Genomic DNA, 26,386 nt, shown 5'->3' with positions numbered 1-26,386 from the left:
GCCAATTTCCCTAGCTATAAGTCGAGACTCGGAGAAATAAGAGTTAGTAACGCTGATAATTATTCAAACTCTTGTAAGATGATCAGCAAATACCTTGAAAAGAAATGACACAAGAACAGGAATAATTCAATTGGGAATATACAAGCATTGCTTTAGAATTAAACTCTTCAAAACAACTTCATTTCTCGAAATATTGAAATACCACTTCTTGGTTTTATCAGGGACAAAAACATCGACAGCAAACGAAAAGAACACAATCGAACATAGTGTTAAAAGTGACAAACAAGACAAATCAACATTACAGATGTTAACAATGCTAGAAACAACTTTCAGCAAGAGGGACAAGTCAAGTTTCAAGGTTGTACCAAATATAAGGGGGTTGACATTACATCAACTTAAATATAAGTTTTTAAGTTATGTTGAAATGAGGAGGATAATTATCCAGTTAATTAAATGATTAATGCGTACAACATTTGCAGTGAAATGATTTTTTTTTTATTTGTTTACATTTGTTGCGGCAGGGGATCTGTGTAATTTCTTATAGTTTACATATTCCATTCAAAATAACAATTAACTCCAGTATTGAGAACGATTTCTTGAAACCAAATATCAACTTTATATCACTTCTATACCTTGTTTACAACGGGTAAACACATCATGACAGCTCTTCACTAACCAGCAATTTTGTCTGTCATTTTGTGGAGAATGAAACATCAATTTCTATCTCTAAATACATATTCGTACCTTTGATAATTAATCTAGTAAAGCATTTTTAATTTAACAGATTTAATATTTTATGGTTATACACTGAAGGACACAAATATATTATAAATATTCTGATTGAGGTGATGAACTGTGTTTTATATAATTCACGTACGTATGTACTTGCGCATATCGTGTGCTAAATCAATGCGTATTTCAAGTTATTTAATTGATTAGATGACCCCTTTAGCATTGTTTTAATATGTTCAGTTTAAGGACAATCACCGGACAACTTAAGCTGATTTAAATTCAATGTATGTGAAAGCACAAGTATCAATTGGTTCTGTGACACTTACCAATTTTGTAAAGAAACGCACAAGCACATAGTCCAAAGTTCTGCTGGTGACGAAGGAACAATTTGCACACTTTAATAATTGTAAAGAAAGCAATAACAAGCTTTAGGTGAGCATTAGGATATATAATGAAATATTGTTAGTCGTCTTTGATGACCTATCTCAAACTACGTCAGACACCACACATATGAATTTAGGCTGCATATTCAGTTTACATGAACTTTTTATACTACTAATAGTATTGTCAGAAATGCTTTTTTGTGTCGTATTATTTTAACAGTTCAACAAATAAAACTGTTAACAATGACCAGGCACACCAATAAACTATAACTGTAGACTGTTTTCTTTGGTGAGCTTTTTAATCAATCTTGGATACATACAAAAATAATATTCATTTACACTTGTGAAACTAAATAGTTGCTGGAGAACACTCGTTCAAAATCAAAAACGGTAAAAAACTTAGTTAAAGAGAGACGAAAGATACCAAAGGGACATCCAAACTCTAAAGTCGAAAACAAACTGACAATGTCATGGCAAAAAACGAAAAAAGACGATCAGACAAAACACAACCTAGAAAACTAAAGACTGAGCAACACGAACCCCTCTTAAACCGAGGGTGATCTCATGTGCTCCGGAAGGGTAAGCAGATCCTGTTCCACTAGTGACACCCGCCGTGTTGCTCATGTAAGAACAAATCTGGTGATAAGTCTAATACGGTAGGTCACATTCGAGGAAAAGAGTAACAAATATTGCAACACACCAATACGGTAACCGTTTAGTACATAGATATTAATCAATGTCATAATTATTCAATTGAGGAGAAAATACTCTTCGTAGAAAATTGATAAATTCTTGAATTACAATGTGAGACAATGGGAGGTTCTATTTAAATAAAAAGTATTATCGAATAACCCACATCTTTGTCTTTCAAATACCCGATCACTATCAGAAGAAAGCAAATAATTGATATAAAGACTTATGCATGTGGAACACGGGTAAATGTTAAGCTGCCGAATTCTGAACAACTTAAAAAAAAAATTTTGCATGAAACTACTACTTAAAATTAAATTTGAATTTTCCTGAATTTTACTTTAAAATTGACGAAACAAATCAATACGTGATCAAAGTTACACCACAACATGGATAACGACAATCTGCTATTTAAGGACTTTATGTTTTCTTTTCTACTCACTTTTTCTTGACATCATATCCAAATATTGATAAAAATATAGTTATTTTGATTTTATTTGTTCAAAAGATTGTTTAACAAGAGGCTCTCAAGAGCCTGAATCGCTCACCTGTATTTCAGAGGAGAAGATTTTTAGATGTTAGCAAACTTGATGAACAAATTGTGTAAAATTGTCTTTAAAGGACAATAACTCCTTAAGGGGTCAATTGACAATTTTGGTCATATTAACTTTTTTGTAGATCTTACTTTGCTGAACATTATTGCTGCTTACAGTTTATATATATCTATAATAATATTCAAAATTATAACAAAAAACTGCAAAATTTTGTTAAAACTACCAATTCGGTGGCAGCAACCCAACAATGGGTTGTTCGATTCGTCTGAAAATTTCAGGGCAGATAGATCTTGACCAATTAAACAATTTTACCCGTGTTAAATTTGCTTTAAAAGATTTAGTTTTTGAGATATAAGCCAAAAACTGCATTTGACCCTTTGGTTCTATTTTTAGCCATGGCGGCCATGTTTGTCGATGGATACAAACTTCGGATACAATTTATAAACAAAATACCCTAAGGAACATTTAGTTGAAGTTTGAAGGTAATTGGCCCAGTAGTTTCAGAGGAGAAGATTTTTAAATGTTAGCAAACTTGATGAACAAATTGTGTAAAATTGTCTTTAAAGGGCAATAACTCCTTAAGGGGTCAATTGACAATTATGGTCATATTAACTTTTTTGTAGATCTTACTTTGCTGAACATTATTGCTGCTTACAGTTTATATATATCTATAATAATATTCAAAATTATAACAAAAAACTGCAAAATTTTGTTAAAACTACCAATTCGGTGGCAAAAACCCAACAATGGGTTGTTCGATTCGTCTGAAAATTTCAGAGCTGATAGATCGTGACCAATTGAACAATTTTACCCCCATATCAGATTTGCTCTAAAAGCTTAAGTTTTTGAGATATAAGCCAAAAACTGCATTTGACCCCTATGTTCTATTTTTAGCCATGGCGGCCATATTTGTCGATGGATCAAAACTTCGGATACAATTTATAAACTAGATACCCTAAGGAACATTTAGTTAAAGTTTGAAGGTATTTGGCCAAGTAGTTTCAGAGGAGAAGATTTTTGAAATAGTTTACGACGACAGACGACAACAGACGACAACAGACGACGACGAAAGACGACGACGAAAGACGACGACGACAGACGACGGACGACGACGGACGCCAAGTGATGGCATAAGCTCACATGGGGCCATTCGGCCCCCGGTGAGCTAAAAATGATATCCATAAACAAAAATATCGGAAATAAATATTTTATTTTTATTTTTTAATTAACAGACGTCACAATCTTTGGTAATCGTGTTACTGATATAACACATTTTGATTAATATCTATATTGTTTATTAAAGCGATGAAATATTAAAGCATAGTCATCTTGTCAAAATAGTGGAAGTAATGAGCATTCATCCATTCAATAAACAAACAGAAATAACTTTACAAACATATAATGTGTATTCTTGACAAACGGCTATGGTTTTGCTTGTTGGTTTCTTCATTCACGGATGAAACATTCCTATTGTGGGATAAAAGACTGCTTAAGCAGGTTTAAAATTAAGTAAGTGAAATCTCGATAAATGATTTCACGTTCTATAATATATCAAGTTTCTTTATTTACAGTTTTGATGATATCACTCCCCGCAATCGGTTTAAGTTTTCTTGGATATTTGTTTGGTTTGTATTGAAAAGAATCTGGTCTGTCAACTGAATAATCCATTATTTTTTGTCTAAATCGGTCAGCACGACATGTTGAACTACTGTCTATAAATCTAAACTCGTTTGTATATTTTGTAAGTGTTTTGTTTCTCTGTAAGGCAAATTTATCATTACATTGAGATGACTGCATTCCTGTTTCTGAATTCATTATGTGAGATTGACAACCGGAAGTTATAAATCCGTCAGAATTCTTAGGCCTTGCAAAGGAACAAGATGAATGATCTGGTGACTTTTGTGGAAATTGTCTTTCATTATTCCTATGAATTCTCCTGTGCATGTCTGCTTTTGTTGTCGTTTCCTTAAAACCACCTGTCGCCCTTTTGATAGTATATATGTCAATATTTGCGACTTTGTCATCTGGTATTTCATAGCTTCTGTCGTTTGGAATTCTAGACATTGGTTTTAATTTTTTGCCAGAGGTATGAGGGCCCGTGGAATATATTTCTGAAGATAAACAATTATTTTGAATCGTCTTTCTCTGCAAGCTGTCCACTGGTTTTCTATGACTCAAAATTTTTGATTTTGTGCTTTTGTCAATCATTCGCCCAGAATCTAATGTGTTAAACATGTTTTTTGTTTTATTTTGATTATGATCATTTTTGTTTATTTGCTCGTCGTGAGATGAAGGAAAGATATCTCTAGAATTGTCATAAAAGTATTCTACTATATCAATGTCTTCGAGCGCTCTATCCAAGTCAAAAGGTTCGACACTTTCGGTTGGTTGAACAAGTGTTTTATTTTTTACGTCATTTGAAGACAACTCGCGATCACCATACGACGTCTTTGGACGCAAAGCACTACATTTTCTCATATCTTCATAATCTTGTTTGTAGTGGTACCCACCAGCATCAGATGAACTGTCTGTCAATGGTCTTCGTTTACCAGGACCTGCAGTTTTTGGTCGTTCAGGAATTGTATAAGTTGAAATGTCATCATTTGGTAAACCACCACCGAATGCCATTTTCATTGTATTTTTTGACAATACCAATGACGTCATTTTCTGGTATTTGCCTATTTTCATTCAATTACTCAGCTTCTTGTGGCAAGAATTGCGGTTTGATCTATAATTAGAAATAAAATATCGAGTTAACAAATTTAATTCTGATACGGTGTTAAAAAACGTGGTTTCAAAATAATTATTTATTTTTAACTCTCCCCGTCTTACTTGCTCAATACTTACTGTTCTAGGCTAGTCTGGACTGTTTTAATCATTTCCTCATAGTATCTCCATTTGTTCATGTAAAAAGATTTATAACATTGCATCCTATACCACAGGATTTCATCAGATGATAAAATGATTACACTTACACAAATCGTTATAATCTATATATAATATTTATAAAAAAAAAGGATTTCTACTCGAAACAATAGACATGATTCAAATTGTGCTGTGGCCAACGATATATATCATTTTATTAATTCTCTTCCTGATCAGATTGCAATTTTCTAAATGGCGACAGGAGCTTTGATTATTATGTCTATGTGACCCTTACTAGAAAAAAGATCGACATATAGAATAAAAAGTTGTGTTACCATGACAACGTAGCAAATATTTAGTAAATGTTTATCTTTTGTGACCAAGGTAACGGACGCATCTTTGGTTTTCTCTAATTAATCAGGGATAACATAACGAGAATGAAACTAGTTAGGTTATTTTTAATACACTGTTGACCCGGGAGAACTGAAGATAAAGGTTGATAAATAGAGTAACTCTAATCAAAATGAATTAATGTACTTATAATTCATGAGTTGAAAAAGGTTATAGTCTTCCAATAATAAAATTGATTGAAAAGGCAGATATATTTATGTTGGTCTTTTTTGTTGACTTCGATATAAATAAAATTGTAAATTGAGGTCATCGAATGACATATATAATGACCGATAATGAATGGTTTCACGAAAATACGAAGTGCGATATTTAATGCCAACAGAATGCGTTAGATAACAAACACAAAAGCTTATACCTACAGTAATTAAGTTATTTATTTCTTGTATATGTTCCTTATGCTTGAGATTAATTTCATTTTTGAAACTACCAACTTTCTTTGTTTTTAGGCTAACCAAAAGTAAATTAGTCGCGTTTTAGTGAAAGCTATCAATTTGTAATAAACAAAATAACGCAAGTGAAAATTTTGTAAAACGGTACCAAAGTTATAACAAGTCGGAGAATTACAGACAATACCCAATATGAAAAACAACTACTGTTTAATTTTAATTTTAAACGTAAAATGTTTTATTTGTTTTTAGTTTCATATCAGTCAGGTAGAAACTAAAAATGTATAAGAAAGTCATTAAAAGACTTTTAAAAAATTGTTGTGGCTTTGAAAAATTACATAAAACAAGAATTTCAGAGTACACTGGAAGGGAATAAATTGGCTCCAACAAGAATTTGTGTAAAAATCAGATGGCATGTTTACCTTTTGTTCAGTTTCGTAAAAGCTGCTGACATTATTTGCCTTACCCTTTAAAATAATCCAAAAAATCCTTATTTGGCTAGTGCAATTAAAGAACATTTTTAGTTTACCGATGTTTAAATCTCATGAATCAATAAGAAGATACAAATTATTTTTTTAAAAATAGTAAATACCAGAAATCAACGTGATCAGAAATTCGCAAAGGACGAAGGGATTAAATAAACACAATTTGTTGTTGGAGAGCCTTTTCAGTAGTTTACAGAGAGAAATGATGGAGATATATTTCACAACCCTGTGAATTATGCTAAATCAAAAGAAGCATATCGTGCACATAATTATATTTGTTTATAATCAAATTTACTGTATGTCTTGCTACTTGAATTAAAAAAATATCGAGATGTTTGCCAAATGAAGTAAAGTATAGTATAATCGGTCTTTTGCATTTTATTTTGGCTATATGACTTTAATCAAAATTATTTTACTTAAAAATAGATAACAAAAAGATTTCTTTCTTAGTTGCACATTTCTCTTCGCATGAAACAAATAAAGTCATCATCAACATTCCATTTTAATTTTAACTGCAGTAAAAGATTGTAGTTCTAAAAAATAAAATATGCCATCTACGGACTCATCAGAGTTGCTTTCACTGCATGTATATAATATTTAGTAAGCATTATATTGTTACAACATAAGTTTGATTATAGTTAGCTTTCACTTAATTTAGACATAGCCTACGATAATAGCAAATTAAAAATATGTATAATTTTAAAAAGTTAAACTTACTGTTAGCTCCGTTATTATCCTCTGTTTTATTAATTTCTAAAATATGATTCTGAATTTATATTTGATATTGATATTGATTTTTGTCATTCGCCTACCTGTTCATTTCAGTAATTTGATTCTGCTTTGTTTTAACGCTTCCTCGAATTTACTATGGAGTATTGATGTATTATACAATCCGTTTTATCTGTCAAATACTATTTTAAAATAGGCGTCGCCCAGGTAGCTAGATCTGACTATACAATATAACTATAAGGAGATGTGGTATTAGTGCCAATGAAACAACAATCCATTCAAATAAAGTAGAAGTAAGCAATTATAGGTCACCGTACATAGTTCACTAGAACCATACTTCGGTTTATGGTTGGGTTTTTTTTTCAGTTAAATTGTATGAGACAGTTTTGATATTATATAGGTCTCACGAGACATTGCACTTTGCTGCAATTTGCAATTAAAGCGCTCACTTAAAGGAAAATAAATGAGTTTTACTATCTTCAATGTTCTAGTGGTCTGAATAAGACAATTAGGTTTACTTAAAGGTTAAAATTTAAATATCTGTTGATGTGATATTTGTTCAGTAAAATGAAGTTAATTGGATATAAAACAAATTCGGTCAAAAATGGGAAAAATTATAAATGATGCACAAATGAACATTATTTAAAGTAATTCTGTCATACCATTCCTATTTTAACTGTTAGAGATTTTGCGTTGACAATATTGTTATTTCTAATGACAGACTAAACAACATGTAACTGGGTATACGTAACACACGGAACAAACACTTCAGCAGTTGAATATTTGACCGCAAATTTACATGTTAAGCGTTGTCTAAACACGAGCAATAACATGTTCATAACCATAAAAGATTTTACGGCAAAATATCATGTTTCATCACGTGACTGCTCAGACACGTATAAATAGTTGTAGAATTGTCAAAAAGGTACTATTTTTGGTCCACACTATTCTTGCTTTTCTCCCGAAATACGCCAAATCACATAGTCACTACCAAGTATACAACAAGTAAGTTAAACTAATTGTTGTTGATATCTGACGGAAAAAGGTGTAACAAAATACCGAACTCCAAGGATTATTCAAAAAGGGGAAGTCCATAAAACCTGACAAATTCAAGTGTTATCAACCAACGGAACGAATGAAAAACAACTGTCATATTCCTGACTTGGTACGGTTATTTTCAGAAGAAAACCTGGCCTTGCGGTCATAAAACTTTCGAGCACGATTTTCGTACTCGTACTCAGATATCAACCAATCAAAATCCTGGATTTGGTGTTTCGAGCAAAAATTTTGTACTCCGAGTACTGAGTAAAGTTTTATGACCGAGAGCCCTGATCTTATAGCTAGCTAAACCCCACTTGTAACTTGAGATTAACTGAGGACTTTATACATGTTACACTTTGCTTTTTACCGTTCAAATATAGCAACTACGAGAAGAAGGCAATACTAGTATATCTTAATAATTACATTAATAATGTTTCGTAAGGTTTACATCATTTTGTGATCAATAAAGTGGTGTTTTGAGGTTGTTTTTTTTTTTATCTCAAATAAAACGCAACATCCATAGCGGCTCGTGCTCTTAAAGACAACGTTACAACAATGCGTATGAATATATAAACCATAACCAAAAGCCTGATCTCGTAATTTCCTGCTATATCTTTAGAATGTAATAAGAATTAAATTTTATTTTTTGCAGTTGTATTAGGCTGTAAAAATGCTAACTGTGTACAAATATTTAATATGAAGTGCTTCGGACCTTCATACGAAACAGTATTAATAACAAATACCGAACTCCAAGGTAAATTCAAAAGCTGGAAAGTCCATATAACCTGCTAAAATCAAACGCTCGATTATTATGGAAACGAACGAATTGAAAACAAATGTCCTATTCCTGACTTGGTACAAGTAAACCTGGATTTATAGCTAGCTAAACCTCTAAACGTATAACAGTTGTTTATAGTTCTGCACTGTAAAAATCATGCTTCCTAGTCGTACCTCTGGACTCACTCCCTTAAGGAACACTCAAAGCCAAAAAACCCATACCTGGATTCGTCAAGAGTCATACGACCAAATGGAATATAATTGTACTAAGACAAATAAAAGTAAATAAAATGATACACCACGTCAGCACCTAGAATCTATAACTCAAGACTATCCTCTTTTATTGGTGAAGTAGACACTGAATATTTATCTATTAGGTCTTGGTACTTGCCGATGGATTTTTTGAGGAAAAGGACGAGACGTTCTTTGACAAAACCCTGGCTCATTAATTCTTTGCCCAAACACAGATGACGTTTAACAAAGCCTGCGTAGGAGCTGCAAGCTCTTTAAAATTGTATGAGTTGAGAAATGCATACGCGGGTAAAGTTGGATTATTACTGCAAAAAAAAAAGGAAAATTCATAATTCCAAATTTAAAACGTCTCATTTGGCATCGATTCTGGGACTGAGATAACCGATGTAGTCAAATTCGAAGTAAATGCCTAAAAATGAGGCGGAGGAAGCTGTATCATGTGGTTTCTTTAAAATCAAGTTCATGAGGATATATTAATGGGACACAATCAGAAGTTTGGATTGTTAATGGAAAGAACATCATCAATATACCTGTATATAAAATTAAATCTAGCTTCTTTGATATTCTTGTTTTTTACAAGTGTCTGAAGGATCTACGACTCATATGAAAATATGAAAAGGTAAAGAGAGGCGAACTGTTGGTTCCCATAGCAATGACGACAACCTCCAAATTCTACAAATATGTTGTCAATTAGAACCTCAAGATACTGATCACTTCTTCTTTGGTATAGCATGGTTTATCCCCGGGTTCATTTTTTATAAAATATGCCGAATTGTATCCCAAAACAAAATGCTCTTGGATAAAAGCTTTTACACCACAATATAGTTACAGAAGTAAGAATTCATTTTTAAGTAAAATTTATCACACTTGCTCGATTCGATATACATTTTTAGATTTAGATTCATCAGAAAAACTGAGTTCAAAATAGGAATCCAAAATATGTATAATTAAATTGTTGGGTATGATTGATTGATTGTAGTTTGCTTATCGTCCGTTGACAAATGTTTTATGCATTTACAGGATGAGGAAAAGCTGAACAAGTAATCGGCCAAGAGTTTCAAATACCTCTGAGAAGTGGTTTGATTAAAAGGGACAGAAACAGGCAACATACGTTCCCCTCAAAGAGTTGTTCCAAGGTTTCTTTAACGTGCAGAATGTTATGCGTGACACTCTAAAATTTGGATTAAATGTCCCTATTCCGATCGGACGTGGCTGCGTATTTATGAATCCTGCACAGTCAAACAAGCTGTTTCTTTGGTTTAACTGCCGGATTTGAGAAGTCAAGGATGATCATGTCTATACCCATAGTCAATACTTGTAGTTTGTTTGATATAATGAAAGGATTTAGTTCTACCTTATCAAGAGAAACTTCTTTAGTTTTTATTTCAATCTATGCGTCTGTTTTGTAATTCTCGAAGTATTGAAGGGATATGTTGCATTATTTCTCCACACAAATTTGACAAAACCCATTGTATTGCTATCTCCCATCTCAAAGTCAAAGTGAGGCGATCGACCAGGAGCAATAGCTGACACTGCATTACAGGTTCAACACGATCCGGATCAACGTTTTGAGAGGATTTATTTGACAGATGTCTAAAACTTTACATAGGTGCATTGAAGCACACTGATGCCGGGCAATATCATCATTTTATGGACTAACAGGCAAATATTTCAAATGAACTACATAACAAAATCTGCAAACAAATAGACAGAAAGATAAAAGATAAAATAGCACACAAAGGATTAGTTATACTAAGATTAAGTATGCCATATAATTGAACGAATATTTTAATATCATACCCAGTAGACAACAATATGACAAGTTCTATTTTAATATCATATTAATATCCATACAGCAAAAGAATAATCACGATTGCATAATATATGAAATGGTCGTTGAATAACAAATTTAAGTAGGTTATGTATGTCTAAAATATGTCTCACGTTTGTTTATTATACGTGTTCCAAGAATTACTCGAACATAGAGAAAACAACTCTTCTTATAGGTCCTTGGAGGATCTGTTGTAATTTAATTTTTCTGACCCTGGTTTCCCGGTAGAAGTTAAAAGTATCCGACTTTGTTTACTATGAAACATCATGCCAGACAAAACAAATGAAATAATGTCAACTTGTGTTTGTGATTTGCATGAAAGGTAGACATTGAAAAATCCAATTATCAATCAAAAATGCTGAATTACTCCTTAAAGTGTTTAACAGTTCATAGTCATTGGAAATGCATTTTTTTCAAATATGTCCGAAGTAATTTCTGTTATCCTTTTTTTGTATATTTTTTTTTATAACTTATGACTCAACAGAAATTTCTGAAACAATCCATGTACTTCGTATTATTAGCCGAAGAATTTATAATTTTGTTTACATTATTGCTTTCTTCTTTTTTTCACACACACACACACACACACACACGCACACACAAAATGTCGGCTCTAAATTTAGTGTTCGAAATCTTTAAAAATTCCGACAGGCCCGATTATTTACGGCAAGATGTCTGGACCTATTCCATCATAGTTTTAGAAGCCCTCGGGAATACCAGTCTACTGAATAGAGTAGAAATAACACGATTGTGACGCATGCATAATTATCTTTATATAACGTCGAGTAGCAAATATTTTCAACATTTTCAGGACAAAAACAAATTCAACAAAAAATTAGTTAGGTAGATAATTGAAAATTGGTCTTTCAGAAAGAACGGCTAAAAAATTTGGACTGCGACTACAAAAAGCGGGTAAATTAGGCAGGGTAGATATATATTTAGAAATTAACACTGATGATCGGTTGAAAACAAAACTTTACGACAAAAGAAATGATTTCAGCTTTACAATTGTGAACTTTCCATTTCTAGCAGCGCCTGCATACGGAGTACATATCTCCCAGTTGAAACGATATTCCAGCACTTGCATTTTCCATCATGATTTCCTTGATAGAGGGTTGCTGCTCACAAGGAAGCCATAAAAGCCATAAAACCAAGAGTACCAAGTGAAGAAGTTGAAATCGTTGAAAAAAAATTACGGACGCCATCACGAGTTGGTTGACCGTTATGGAATAACCGTTTCACAGATGATATGGTCAAATGCCGTAGCTACAATCCCGTCCTCTTTTCCCCGAATGTGACCTACCGAATTAGACTTATCACCGGGTTTGTATTAACATGAGCAACACGACTGGTGCCAAATGTGTAACAGGATCTGCTTACCCTTCCGAAGCACCTGAAATCACCCCCAATTTTTGGTGGGGTTCGTGTTGCTTAGTTTATGGTTTTCTATGCTGTGTTTGTGTATTGTTGTTTGTCTGTCTTTTTCTTTTTTAGCCATGGCGTTGTCAGTTTATTTTTGACTTATGAGTTTAAATGTCCCTTTGGTATCCTTCGCCTCTCTTTTATTCTGGAATAGGTCGACCAATGATCTCTCAATGAGTCACTGCAAAGGTTCTTTTAAGTCCGCAGAGCATGGAACTTTCATGACAATAGTATAAGATTTTTCATTGAGACTGACAGGAGTCCAGGTAACCATATGTATTTAACCTACTAATATAAACCATTAGAATTCATGTACGCATAAAAGAATTGATTACCGTATTAATGCCTCAAAATACTCGTACAGACACATGTTTACGAATTCCATACAATGTATATTTTTAAAACAAACACATTTTTTTTCAAATAAACAAATGCTTTCTTAAATCAGATACGTGCTACCAAGAAATATCTCAAGGTACAATTTTTATTCAAAATATATGTGTAGGATTTAATATAGTATAAAACATGATAAAAGAATAATAAAATTACACTCGTCGATTAGATAAATCATTTAACAAAAATGTATTTAAATGGTTCATTCTGGCTATTCCTACATTTTGAATTTTATAGGTAAAATAATAAAATTTTATGTTGGAGTTCCCAGAATTTTTATGTAAACAATGGGATTATGTAGGATTGTGTTGTAACAACACTTAACTGATAAACCAAGGTAAATCCAGGTAAATTTTGTGAAAAATAAAGAAAAAGAATAGTTTCTATTACAATATTTTACTTAACAGTTTCATAGCACATTTTGTGTAAATAATATTCACAAGCACAATATGAAATCATAGGCACAAGGTCAAAAATTGAATTTATTTAGGTGAAAATATTAATATATACAAGTAAATAATATCATTTGAAATATAAATATATTAAAATGGTTGTAATTATTCATTCAAACAAAGCACCGAAAAGTACACTAAATTGACATTAAAACAGTCACTAACACAGTAAAACATTGCACTATATTGAACACACAAGGGAACACAAAGTCTTAATCAATGTGCAGTAGATGAGAAGCAGCATCCCTATACTGGACTCGCGTAAGTTTATCATTCTGTAACCTTGTTTTCAGTGTTCGAATATAAAAATTAGAAGATGTGGTATGATTGCAAATGAGACAACTCTCCTCAAGAGACCAGATGACACAGAAATTAACAATTTTAGGTCGATGTACGGCACATACAGAATTTGGCGGGGTTAAACTCGTTTGAAGGCGCCAACCCTCCCTTAACATGGGACAGTGGTGTAACAGTACAACATAATTACAAACTATAAAAATCGGATGAAAAAGGTTTAACTCATCAGATGGATACAAACAGAAATACTTCTAACAAAAACACAGAGTGGACGTGGACAACAAAATGACACTAAGTACAGATCTGAGAGAACTCGCAGTTACTAACAGCTCGTTCAAAGCCAATAACAACTAATAAAAAAAATCATGCATCTAAGACTAAAATATCAATCAGTACACGTCCAACATCCAATGGTTTTAGATTAAAGGCGTCATAAAGTCTGTCATCTTTTTCTCTGTATTTTCCCTTTTTGGAAACCTTCTGTTTTTGTTTAAAAAAATCATATTTTTTTTCAAATAATGAAATTATTTAAATCTTTGAAGCTAAACTTGAAAGTGTAGGTTACTATCAAATGCTTTAACTACCTTTTCTTTCAAATAGTTTCTTTTCCAGACTTTTAGTCTAAATGCTTTTACTACTTGTTCTTTTAAATAATTTTATTTTCCAGACTACTTAATGCTTTTACTACCTTTTCTTTTAAATGATCTTATTTTCAAGAAATTCCATATTAGAAACACTTACTTATAACACTTGATACATGTTTTCAAACAAAAAAAAAGACAACCATTTTTTTTTACATAAATTTCATATAAAAAATTATATTTATTTAATTTCCTGACCTAATTAGACACTAATGACTAAAACAACATATTTTGCAATAACAACATCTATTGTTCTTCCCATAATCTCCCATGTAGGAATAGCCAGAATAGTAAAATATAAAATGTACGAATAGCCAGAAGACACCATTTAAATAATGAATTGAATATCAATATTTATCAAATATTACTATGTTGTCAATTTAAAAATTAACCGGTTAATACTGCAATTAAGTACATTTCATGACTGATATAACATGCATTACCATCATACAGCTGTTTTAACAAAACTATTAAATAATTAGTACACACATTTGGGAGCAACCTTTGGTATCAATTTCTGACATCGTGACATTTCTATAATAGTTAACTATAGTTTCAAACAGCGATCAATATCATGTAAAAAAAACTTATCACAGATTCGATGGAGGAAAACAAAACTCTGTATAAAATTGGCAATGAATCAGTTTATAAAACAAAATATGAGTAATCAGCAAGCGCCTGTTTGTTGGTTTGTTTTTATCGACTTTAAGATGAAAAGACAAGCCAACGGTCAAGCACTGACTTTCTTTCCAAATTATAAGTTAAAGAACCCCATGGGTTGGCTGGGGTATATAAATATGGTCATTTGGACTTCTACCATTCAATGCTGATGTCTATGCTTAAGGGGTTGTTTGTTTGGCTGTGCGAGATGTATTCATATCAGGCGGGAATTTGCACTATAAATCAGATTCCTCGAGTAAGAAGGAATTGCTGTCTGTATGTCTCAAGAACCTTTGTAATAACACTCTGGAGGATCTAAGTGGACTATTGCCAGGCAAAATTTATGCCCCTATGCAACATATGCCCTCATATTGTAGTTTCAATTCCAAATACCCGCCCTTCATCTAGGCCGGCCAACAATGCCGAGATTACCTATCAGATTCAATTGTTCGTTTGAGACAATGTTCTCGTCCTGAATATGCATAAAATATTTGTTACTGGACTTCAAGCAAACAATATTATCAACCAGTCACAAAATTCGTGGGTAAACTCATCAAAGATATCAGGCTTATAATTTGGTACGTCAGAAGCGCGTTTCGTCCACACAAGACTCGTCTGTGTCGCTTAAATAATTAATCGAATGTAATTTTGAAAGTTTTAGACGATACGTATGCATATGACGTAGCACTTTTCACATTTAACACGGAAAAACTTTGCATTAAAATGTGCTATGTCATTTGCTATCGTGCCACTTCAAATAAAACACCTGTTTTTTTCAATGTGTCTATTAACAGGAAATATGAATTCTTATAAATTATCTAATTAGAATAAAAGTGATACATAATCAGTCGTGTTGATTATATATCCACAATTATTTGTTTATTATGTATAGTTGGTGGCGCGTGCTTTAAAACGTATAGTTGAAGCAAGTGTATGTTGAATAAAACAGAAAAAAAATCTCACAGATCATATAATGTGTAAAACCAACTAGTGAATGTAAATATTTAATATATACTCAACAACAAAAAAGTAAAAGACCGCCAATTAATATTTTTCATTACAATTGTCTTAAAGTCCTGTCTGAAATCTTCTTCGGCAGCAATATGACTATAGAGTGGCACTCAGAATCATCTTTTAGCATGAATTTAACTCACTGAAAATATTTCGAATTCTATTTTCTAAGTTGTATCATATCCTTGGAAAATACAAATTTCTAAAATCCGAAATATTTTGTGTCTCAAAAATTAGGTTTTGCATAAAATTGTGCCCGATTGAAAACTGATTGTGTTTCAAAAGATATATAATTTCTTTGACTGTTCGTTACTCAAAATTCTAAAGATAATATGACTGTCTCATTTTCAAAAAGCCGATGTCAAAATACTGAAAAGGCACTTGACCAAAATGACCATTTATTTATGTCTGTCATTTTTCAATAGAATCTGCTAAAGGTCCACCAATTTGACCGACTTTTCTCATCCAATAAACTCAATAGTAATGGATTTCTAAATTTTTGTCTATAATACTACTAAGTAAAATAAGAAAAGGGGAAATAACTCCTAAATAATATTCCTTAATCTCTTCGGTCAAAAAATGAAATCAACACTTCCTAAATTTCACGCGTCCGAAGGGCTTTTTGGTTAACCTTCATCATTCCAAGAACCGAAACAGATGAAGAGCTATATGACCAAAAAGGACTTACAAATAATAGCCAAATCCATCTAAGGTCAACTTTGCATTAGAATGTTGAAACCTAAGTTTCTTAGTAATTCAAAAATTTATAAATGGACAATTTAAGAAAGGTTTGTCATAAATCATGTCCATACCGATGTAATGGCTACCGAGCCAATGATGAGGTATCAACCCATTGCTGTAAAAAATGAAAACAACACTTTATAAATTTCATGCGTTCGAAGAGCTTTTCTGGACTATAAAGATTTGTCAAAGCATACTGAGGATACAACGAACAATTAAAATACAATTTCGCCGATATATTTTACAGTTGCTGCTTGGGACCTCCAACTGCTAGTCATCAACAAAACATTAGGAAACAAGGAAACATTAACACCCCATAATCTATGCGAGTCTTTATGCTTGGTAAATAATATGCTCAAAAATTGAAACTGAATTAAAAAATAGATATTGTTAAATGTTTCCGGTTAGGCATTCAAATATTTTGAAAATATAAGTTGAAATTAATCAAACACTTCTTTTTAGTAATACAACAGAAACCAATGAATAAATCTCTTGTGTGAATTTGTTACGCAACTAGATTTAGATAGTTTAGCACGAAATGGTTAAAATATCGTAAAGACACAAAAACTACATACAGGGCTTGATCAAAAGCGTCTTGTTTCTCGTCTAAATTTTCATAGGATAATTGGGTTCAGCCAAACTGTTTATCTTATACTTTTATTACCTATTGCTATGGTAACCAGCAGATAAAATAATTTTAATGGTCATATTAACGATGATATAAAAGAACCAATAAGTAAATAAAGGCCATACTAGGGAAAATAATGAATAAATCTGAGCAATAAACTAATTCTAATGAGTGTATTATATATATTAATACATGACAGAAATAGCTGATGAGGCAAACAGAATAGACTTATTGGTCAAGTTGGTCACAAGATCACAAAAGCATTAATTCAAATCCCGCTTAGGTATTGACAAAAACATGCTGCCACAGTATATTGCAGATCTTACATTGCGTGTCTTCAACTTTAACTATTTTTGTTATTTGTTTCTCTGTAAACTTGTACTTAGTTTTGAGAGAATAAAGTATCTCAAGTATCTAAAGTCTAAATTGATGCATCTACATATGAAAAATGAAATAGAACGAGTTTTGTCGAGCTTTCCTTATAAAGATTTGAAATTTAGGTCAAACATAGAGATTTTGGTGAAAGTCGACAAAATCTTCTGCATTTCAAATAGATTTAGGCCTAGGAAACAGAACATAAAGTTTAACAAACGAAATATTTAATTCAGATAATAATAACAACCAATAGCTTTAATCTTAAAAAAATAAATAATAAGTTGATTTGGAACAAGGAAATATATTTCCATAAATGCATAAGTATGTTAATTGAATAACATTGTTTCAATTTTCGTATACATTTCTATTAAAATGGAATAAAATTTTTACGTAGTGTTTTATTTTTTGTTTTTTGTTTTTTTGTTTTTTTTGTTTTTTGTGCTTTTATTAGTTTACATTGTTACTTGCGGGCACAAACTGAATATATAAGCTGTGGTGTATTCGTTGATAAAACAATAAAACAGCACACTAACAACAGAAAACTAACACTCATCTTCAATTGAATATACGATCCTTTTCTTCATTTGCCTTTAACCTAATTAAGCATTTTCATTTGTCTTTTATAAAAAAAAAATGACAAAAGAGACCTTCACATTAAATGATATTGTAACAGTTTTTTATTAGGAAATTCAAAAATTTACATTTTCCTAAAAAATCAAGGATCAACTCTTGAACAGTAATGAAAAATCAAATAAAATGAATATCAACATGAATGTTGTTTGTTAATAACATTATAGAAAAACCAAATCATTTGACTTGGGGGTTCTCTGTTTAAAACGGTCATCCCATGACACATCCCGTTTAAATAGTAAATTCTTGTTAAAGTGTGGCGTCCGTATGGATGTGTTGGATGTATAAATACACAGCCACGTCCGGTAGGTATGGGGACGTTAAATCTGATTCCTTGTTTAGACGGAGAGTCGCTGAACGTTAAAGAATTCTTGAAACAACATTCTAAGGGGTCCGTAGGTGACCTGTTGAAGGGGGGAAATGTTTGCTACTTATGCTTTATATCCTCATTTTTAGTGGCAGTCCAAATATTCCGTCCAACATTCCAGTCGACCTCCATTTCTGAATTAGTCCTTGTTAATTTTTCCTCATCACGAATATGCACAAAATTATTGCCACTGAACGTTAAGCAAGCTATTATCAATCAATCTACGTTTAAAGCGAAACCAAAAACCACAAATATTACATTTTTTTAAATCAACGACCATAACTATGAAACGATGAATGAGACATGTACTAAAATAAATCTCTGTCAATAACTTTCCATTCATATTTCAATCCTTCGTTTCTTTTTTTTTTAATAATTATTCGGACAAACGGGCGGACGGAAATGTTACTCACTTCTTACCATGTACCCTATCGGTCAGTGTTTAACAAAACAAAGTCTATTTAATAGACAATACACGTACTACTAATACTTAACTTCTCGAACAGTTGTCATTATGGTGAACGAAGACAACATGTTTCGCTCTAAGTAATATGTCAACTATCTTTAAACGTTTGACGGGCTATAAACATAAAGACGGACTTGAAGCTAATAACAAGCCAGAACATTTTTGTGACTCATAACTGTGACCAATAGATTAGTACGGGTCATGCATTAATCCAAGCTCATAATATGGGAAAACAATTATCATACGGATGTTTTTCTTCGAATTCGAAATACATATGCACAATAATGATTTCGTATAACAAAAATACCGAGCTCCAGGGTAAATACAAAAAGGGGGCAGTCCATAAAACTGACAAAATCAAACGCTAGACTCTATCAACCAACGGAATGAATGGAAAACAATGGTCATTTTCCTGACTTGGTACAGACATTTTACGAAGAAAATGGTGGATTAAACCTAGTTTTATAGCTAACAAAACCCCCCGTTTGTATATAGTTGTTTATAATTCCATTATATTGACAAAATTGGGTGAGCAGCATATGCCTTCTTATATTTGTAAGAAAGATGTCAACTTTTAATAATTGCAACCCTCCGAACACTCGATTTATTTTTTTATAGTAACTTACATTTTCCCCATTACTAAAAACATTGCAAACAAATCGGAATGAACAACTGTTATAATTATAAATAACGGTATGAAATTTTGCTTACCATTTTTTCAAAATAAACTTGATATCCTTTTCAATATCAACTCCTCTTTTATAAAGATATATAAAGCTTGACATTGTAAGATATTGATTTGAGATGCGTATTTTGTCTTCCTCTTCAGATGCAGAGTTATAAATATTACCTTAACAGAAAAAAAATATATTCAATACTTAATTAGAAAGACCGTGTTGATAATTATAGTTCTTTTATATTCGTATTAATTTGTATCAGGTCGATGGGAAACAAAAATAGCAGTCATTAGTAATGAGTATAAAAATATATATGCTGAGAACGAATTGTACTTTTGTAATGAATTTGTTCACAAGTTATCAGTACTTTACAAACCTTTCAACACATTGTTTCTATTGAATTTAACGCAGTCATATTTGCATGACTATATATTACAGTCTTATACTTAACACTGATACTAAATTTGTATAAGATTTTTGGGGGACATTGTATCTAGCATAAGCGGGGGGGGGGGGGGAGAATAGGAACGTAAGGAAGCCCTATATATTGTCCTCATTAGCAGCTTAATGCTCAAACGAACAGTAGTGACTATAAAAGAGATGCGAAAGATATCAAAGTGATATTCAAACTCATTCGTCGAAAAAAAAAATGACAATGACATGGCAAAACGATCAAAAGACGAACAACACCGGGGTTGATTTTAAGTGCTCCAGAAGGGTAAGCAGATCGTGTTACACATTTTGCATGTAAGTTGATGTTTATAAATTTGTGTAAAACAGATATCAGCTGGTGAAAGAAGGTTGTTGTAAAAATAAGGATAATTTGTACAAAAAGTACAAAATTACAACTCTTATTATATAAATGACACACAAGAGTGCACACACTGAAATGTCTCGCATTGATATTATGTTGATAGTCCTAAATATAAAGCTTTACTACAACTATCACATACACTTAACATGATCCAAGAAAATGAGGTCAAGGCCATATAAACCAAAAAGAAATACATGTACACCTTACAATCATTCAATACACTAAATATAGTTGACCTATTGTTTATAGTTTCTAAGATACAGACTTAACCAAGAAAACTAAACATTGACCAATGAACCATGAAAATGAGGTCAAGGTCAGATGAACCTTGCCAGGCAGACATGTACAGCTTGCAATCCTTCCATACAATAAATATAGTTGACCTATTGCTTATAGTTCTAGAAAAACAGACCAAAACACAAAAACTTAATGCTGAGCAATGAACCGTGAAAATGAGGTCAAGGTCAAATAAAACCTGCAAGACTGACATGTACATCATAAAATATTTCCATACACCAAATATAGATGACCTATTGCATATAGTATTAGAAAAAAAGACCAAAACTCAAAAACTTAACTTTAACCACTGAACCATGAAAAACAGGTCAAGGTCAGAAGACACCTGCCAGCTAGACATGTACACCTTACAATCATTCCATACACCAAACATAGTAGACCTATTGCATACAGTATAAGAAAAACAGACCAAAACACAAAAACTTAACTATAACCACTGAACCATGAAAAAGAGGTCTAGGTCAGATGACACCTTCCAGTTGGACATGTACACCTTACAGTCCTTCCATACACCGAATATGCTAGACCTATTGCTTCTAGTATCTGAGATATGGACTTGACCATCAAAACTTAACCTTGTTCACTGATCCATGAAACGAGGTCGAGGTCAAGTGATAACTGTCTGACGGGCATAAGGACCTTGCAAGGTACGCACATACCAAATATAGTTATCTTACTACTCATAATAAGAGAGAAATTAACATTACAAAAAATCTTAACTTTTTTTCAAGTAGTCATCGAACCATGAAAATGAGGTCAAGGACAATGGACATGTGACAGATGGAAATTTCGTAACATAAGGCATCTATATACAAAGTATGAAGCATCCAGGTCTTCCACCTTCTAAAATATAAAGCTTTTAAGAAGTTAGCTAGCGCCGCCGCCGCCGGATCACTATCCCTATGTCGAGCTTTCTGCGACAAAAGTCGCAGGCTCGACAAAAACAACTTAAATGTAAATAATTATATACTCTTCAGATTTTTTCAGTACAAAATAGATTTATATCATTTTTATCACCTTTTTTCATAAGCACTAGGTAGCACAACATGATGTACAATACTCTAGAGGGTATTTTAAATATAAAACAATATTTCAAGGACAATGACTGTGACTGAGTTTTTCAGTTGTTATTTGAAAAACACGAACAGTTTCATAGTGTAAAAGTGATAAATTATAACCCAAATAAAAGGACATAATGATGATGATGATGATGATGATGCATGGGAGGATGTTTTACGTCTAGTGGCAAATAAAATGCATATTCAGAATGAGACAATATTAATTTGATATGGATATGAACCCTTCTTTCAACTTTCGAAGCTTTGGCCAAGTTTTCAAGAATGGTAAGGGTGAAAAGTATGAATGGTTATAAATTTACAAAATATTTGGGTGGCAATATGATCGAAAAGGGTTCTAATAAAAAAAAAAGAAAACTCGAACAAGTAGAACTTAGAGAGATAGAAAACCTTCATATTGTCAAACATTGACTTTTCCATTTATACCTGTGAGGATAATTTTTAACGTAAATGTCCAACTCTTTATTTTAGAAGAGAACAAAACTTGCTTAAATTGTGCTTTGAATATGCATAGTTACTGATGTCTATTTGCTGCAACTTATTTAAATTTTTCACACTGTTTTCAGACATTTGACAATGTCGCCTACTAAAATAACTATGCCTCTTTATCGTGCTAATGTAATGTCTATCTTTCTAGATAAACTCATCATAGATACCTAGTAGAACATTTTATATGCCAGACGCGCGTTTCGTCTCGTTTTGATCAGTAGATGTTGAGTAAAAACTTGCATATTCAGGTATGGAGATGACATTTTCGAAAAATGACTTTGCAAATAATATTTTCAACGATAGCGGACATCTTAATGTGACAGTTATTGACATATGGGAACATTAAACACTGTGCGGGAACAATTGGCCATTCCAGAATAGGCAAATCTGACTTTTTATTAGTGAGAGATATTGGAAAAATTCTTTCAACAACAGAAAGGCAATAAAAAAAACATGATATATGTCACCAATGTCACCTCAGAAGGTCACATATACTTTTAAAGATAAATTTAAGATTTCACATTGGAAAATTTAATATTCCCCTAGGAAAAGCTAGAGTTCCCATGTAAAAATCTTAAGTTCCTATGGGAAAATTAAAGTTCCCAAGGGAAAAAAGGTCCCATGGGAACAATTCTAAAAGCTTTGTTCTCATGGCAAACTTTAATTCAACAAATATACGGGAATAACTAGTGTTTCGATGGGATCAAAATTTTCTTTTCATGGGAAAATATGAGAGATGCATTATTAGTATAAAAATTACATCATTTAATAGAAAATAAACTTTGTTGTATTTTGAAAAAAAGTTATTTCATAATTTGAATTAATCATCCATCCTTACATTTTAAAATATCCAAACTTCTTTTCCCTTTCGGTGCCATTTTTGCTTTATTTATTTTTTTTATTTTTATAATCACGTTATTCGTAAAAGGAAGAATTATTTGTTTTATGAATTTTAAAAATGAAAAGACCAACTACTTACATTTTCAGATTATGGTATTCAATTATCATTAAATGTTAAAAATCTGATGCAAGAAAATTTAAAAAATCTTATTGTATGTTTTTCAGCAAAATAGAATAAAAAAGTGTTATTAAATTTTTGCAATATTGTTGGTTCCAACCTTTAATGTTTCAGGTGTATGAAAAAGTGGTGTCTCAAACAGTCAGTAGTTTTTACTGAACACTATTAACTTAATTGCAAAATGAAGATAGGATTACATTTTTTTTTTTTATATTTATAGTACATTTTCAAGTTTATATATTTTTATTTTAGTTATTTTCAAAATTAAAAATAATGTTTTCCACTAAACAAACAATATTGATTATATTAAGTACAAATATTACCACAGATCATCTTCTTTGTGAAGCATATCCCACGTTCTTTTTCTCTATTTTTCTGGTCAACTTGCTTCCTTTTTCCGAACGTTTTTATTACAAGTCTCCCCTGTATATTTTTACAAGTATGTATGCGAGGTCTAATTAGTCGTATTATTACTTACCTCATAAACATTCGTTTCCTGTAATTATTAAATCACCTTTAAAACTATTCCATGCATCTCATAATATAACAATGCATAAGTAAAATATTTTTAGAATTGCTGTAGCTATAACGCCTATTATTTGTTGTGGTAACAGATAAAAAAATCGAAATCTTCCCTGTCTGAATATTTTGGTGTGGTAGACCCATAATTTTACACTTTTTCAGTGTTGAAATCGAATAAGTAGTTGTGAATACATCCGTTTAACATCCTTTTAATATTTGAATATATGAATAATTAATATTTATCAAAATGTTACATAAATTTATAACAATAATTCTTTTTTTTTCTATGCATGAAATTAAAAAGTGAGTAAAACAATTTTATAACTGCTTCCTTGTCCGGGTTTGGCTCTACTTTTCGTTTTTTCGTTTTTTTTGTTTTTTTTTTGTTTTTTTTTGTTTTTTTGTCATTGTTTGTTTAATTCGTTCTTCAACGTGTTATTTACTTTTTGGCTTTCAAATGTTTTGATCTCAATCATTACAGAAGATACACTAATTGTCGAAATGGGCATCTGGTGTACTAACATTCAAACAGTTAATGTGAAAAGCAATTTATTTTATGTTATTTTAATCTATCTTCTAAAAGTAAGGAGTAGTTCAAATAAGTTTTAGTTTGTAACCCGGATTTGTTTTTATCTCTATCGATTGATGAGTTTCGAACAGCGGTATACTACTGTTGCCTTTATTTAGAAATGTACATGTATCGCACCATAACAACCCTTACAAAATGACTATTAATAATCATCAACAATAAACATTTTTATTTATTTTTACTAATCGAAAGATATTTAAAGGCATACGCCCTAAAGCATCCTTCTCCGTCTACGCTTGACTGTTGTCAAAATACAAACAATAACAATGTACGTGTTGTCAAAACAATACAACTACAACGAACAATCTACAAGGTATCCTCCATTTAATTGAGAAAAATGATTCATAAATGAATATTGAAATGATTTTTTTTACATTCTCATGTTAAATGATTAGTGAACGCTTCGCCTGACAATGGAATGCGGTTGACTTTTTTGTCCTTGCGTAAAAACAAATTTAATCATCTCATCGTAGTCTAATAACTTGTATATTTTTTTAAAGTTCAAAAAAGTTGGACGCACATAGCGTTTGGGGAAACAAATTCGTTCTATTGATTTGTAAAGCAAAAAATGATTGCGCATACAGAAAAAATATTTCAATGTTAGGAAATTCAAATTTTTACATTTCCCGCATGCAAATTAAGGCACTATTTTACACTAAACAAAATTTTAATCTGACCCTCGAAAAACACATGGGTAAAGGAATTGTGGTGAGTTGGTCCGATTGACTAATACCACTTCCTTCCTCAGTAAGGGACGTCGTTTGGCTGTGCAGAATGTATAACCACATGTATTGAAAGTATAACACTCTCTGCATGTTAAAAAACTCTGCAACAAAAATGTAAAATGTCTTCACCCCGTACGAACCATTTTGCGGAACATACCTATAAGATGGATTAAGTTGTTCTCGTCCTGAAATTTGTACCAAATATTGGCCACGACGCTAAAACAACGACAATCAATCATAACTACCATACTGGTAAAACAATATTTTAAGAACTGGACGACTTTCAGTTTCATTTTCCGAGCTTATGTTGAAAGTTGCTTAACGTTCCGATTTTTCACTTAATTTTCCAAAGTTTGAGACATAAGACCATGTTCTTTCAAGTGAAGTAACCATTACAAATAATGTTTTAAAAAGCAGGCGGTAATTTTTCTTTTTATTTTATCAGTGACGTAAGAGAAAACAAAACTTTACTTCTTAATCTGGTTTTGATGTTTCATTGACTTACACACAACATCTGCTTTTATCATATTAGATTTTCTTAAACTATATGAGATTCTTTAATATGATTGTTATTGTTATTTAATTTCGAAAATGCAGAGGAAGTCTTTACAATTTTAGTCATGTGTAAAACCATAACATAATTTAATACAGTTAATAAATCTGAGGAAACACAACTAAAGGACAGCAGTATAGAATACAAACGTATAAATCATATATAATATTACATTTATATTACGGAGTATATATCTCCCAATTGATACGATATTCCCGGGCTTGTGTTTCCTATCATGATTTCCTTGATAGAGGATTGCTGCTCACAAGGAAGCTATTCAGCCAAGAGTTCCAAATGGTGAAGTTGAAATCATCCCTTCGTAAATTTTACGGACGCAATCACGAGTTGGTTGACCGTTATGGAATAACCGTTTCACAGATGATATCGGATATGTTCCTTATGTCGTA

General features: G+C 31.8%; 1 protein-coding gene across 4 annotated transcripts; it reads right to left on the bottom strand.

The window, feature by feature from the left end:
- Positions 1-3,559: 3,559 nt before the first annotated feature.
- Positions 3,560-24,303, bottom strand: LOC127701018 (uncharacterized). Of its 4 annotated transcripts, none has more exons than XM_052204778.1 (2): positions 24,069-24,303; positions 3,560-5,087 (listed from the first exon to the last, which is right to left on the bottom strand). In XM_052204778.1, the coding sequence occupies exon 2, from the start codon at positions 5,045-5,047 to the stop codon at positions 3,911-3,913; it is 1,137 nt and encodes a 378-aa protein (XP_052060738.1). In that variant the 5' UTR covers positions 5,048-5,087; positions 24,069-24,303; the 3' UTR covers positions 3,560-3,910. The 4 variants fall into 4 exon arrangements, with proteins under 4 accessions (XP_052060738.1, XP_052060739.1, XP_052060741.1 ...); XM_052204779.1 differs by lacking the exon at positions 24,069-24,303 and adding an exon at positions 23,914-24,062; XM_052204781.1 differs by lacking the exon at positions 24,069-24,303 and adding an exon at positions 7,319-7,416.
- Between the last annotated feature and the right edge of the window lie 2,083 nt (positions 24,304-26,386).

The sequence above is a fragment of the Mytilus californianus genome, unplaced genomic scaffold (genome assembly GCF_021869535.1).
Source record: "Mytilus californianus isolate M0D057914Y unplaced genomic scaffold, xbMytCali1.0.p SCAF_5, whole genome shotgun sequence".
Classification (NCBI taxonomy): domain Eukaryota; kingdom Metazoa; phylum Mollusca; class Bivalvia; order Mytilida; family Mytilidae; genus Mytilus; species Mytilus californianus.
Note: the sequence above shows the minus strand (reverse complement) of the source record. Positions and strands in the feature narration are given on the sequence as shown.

Bases quoted from the DNA above. Each gene is read 5' to 3' on its own strand.
- LOC127701018 (XM_052204778.1), bottom strand. From the start codon at position 5,047: ATGAAAATAGGCAAATACCAGAAAATGACGTCATTGGTATTGTCAAAA.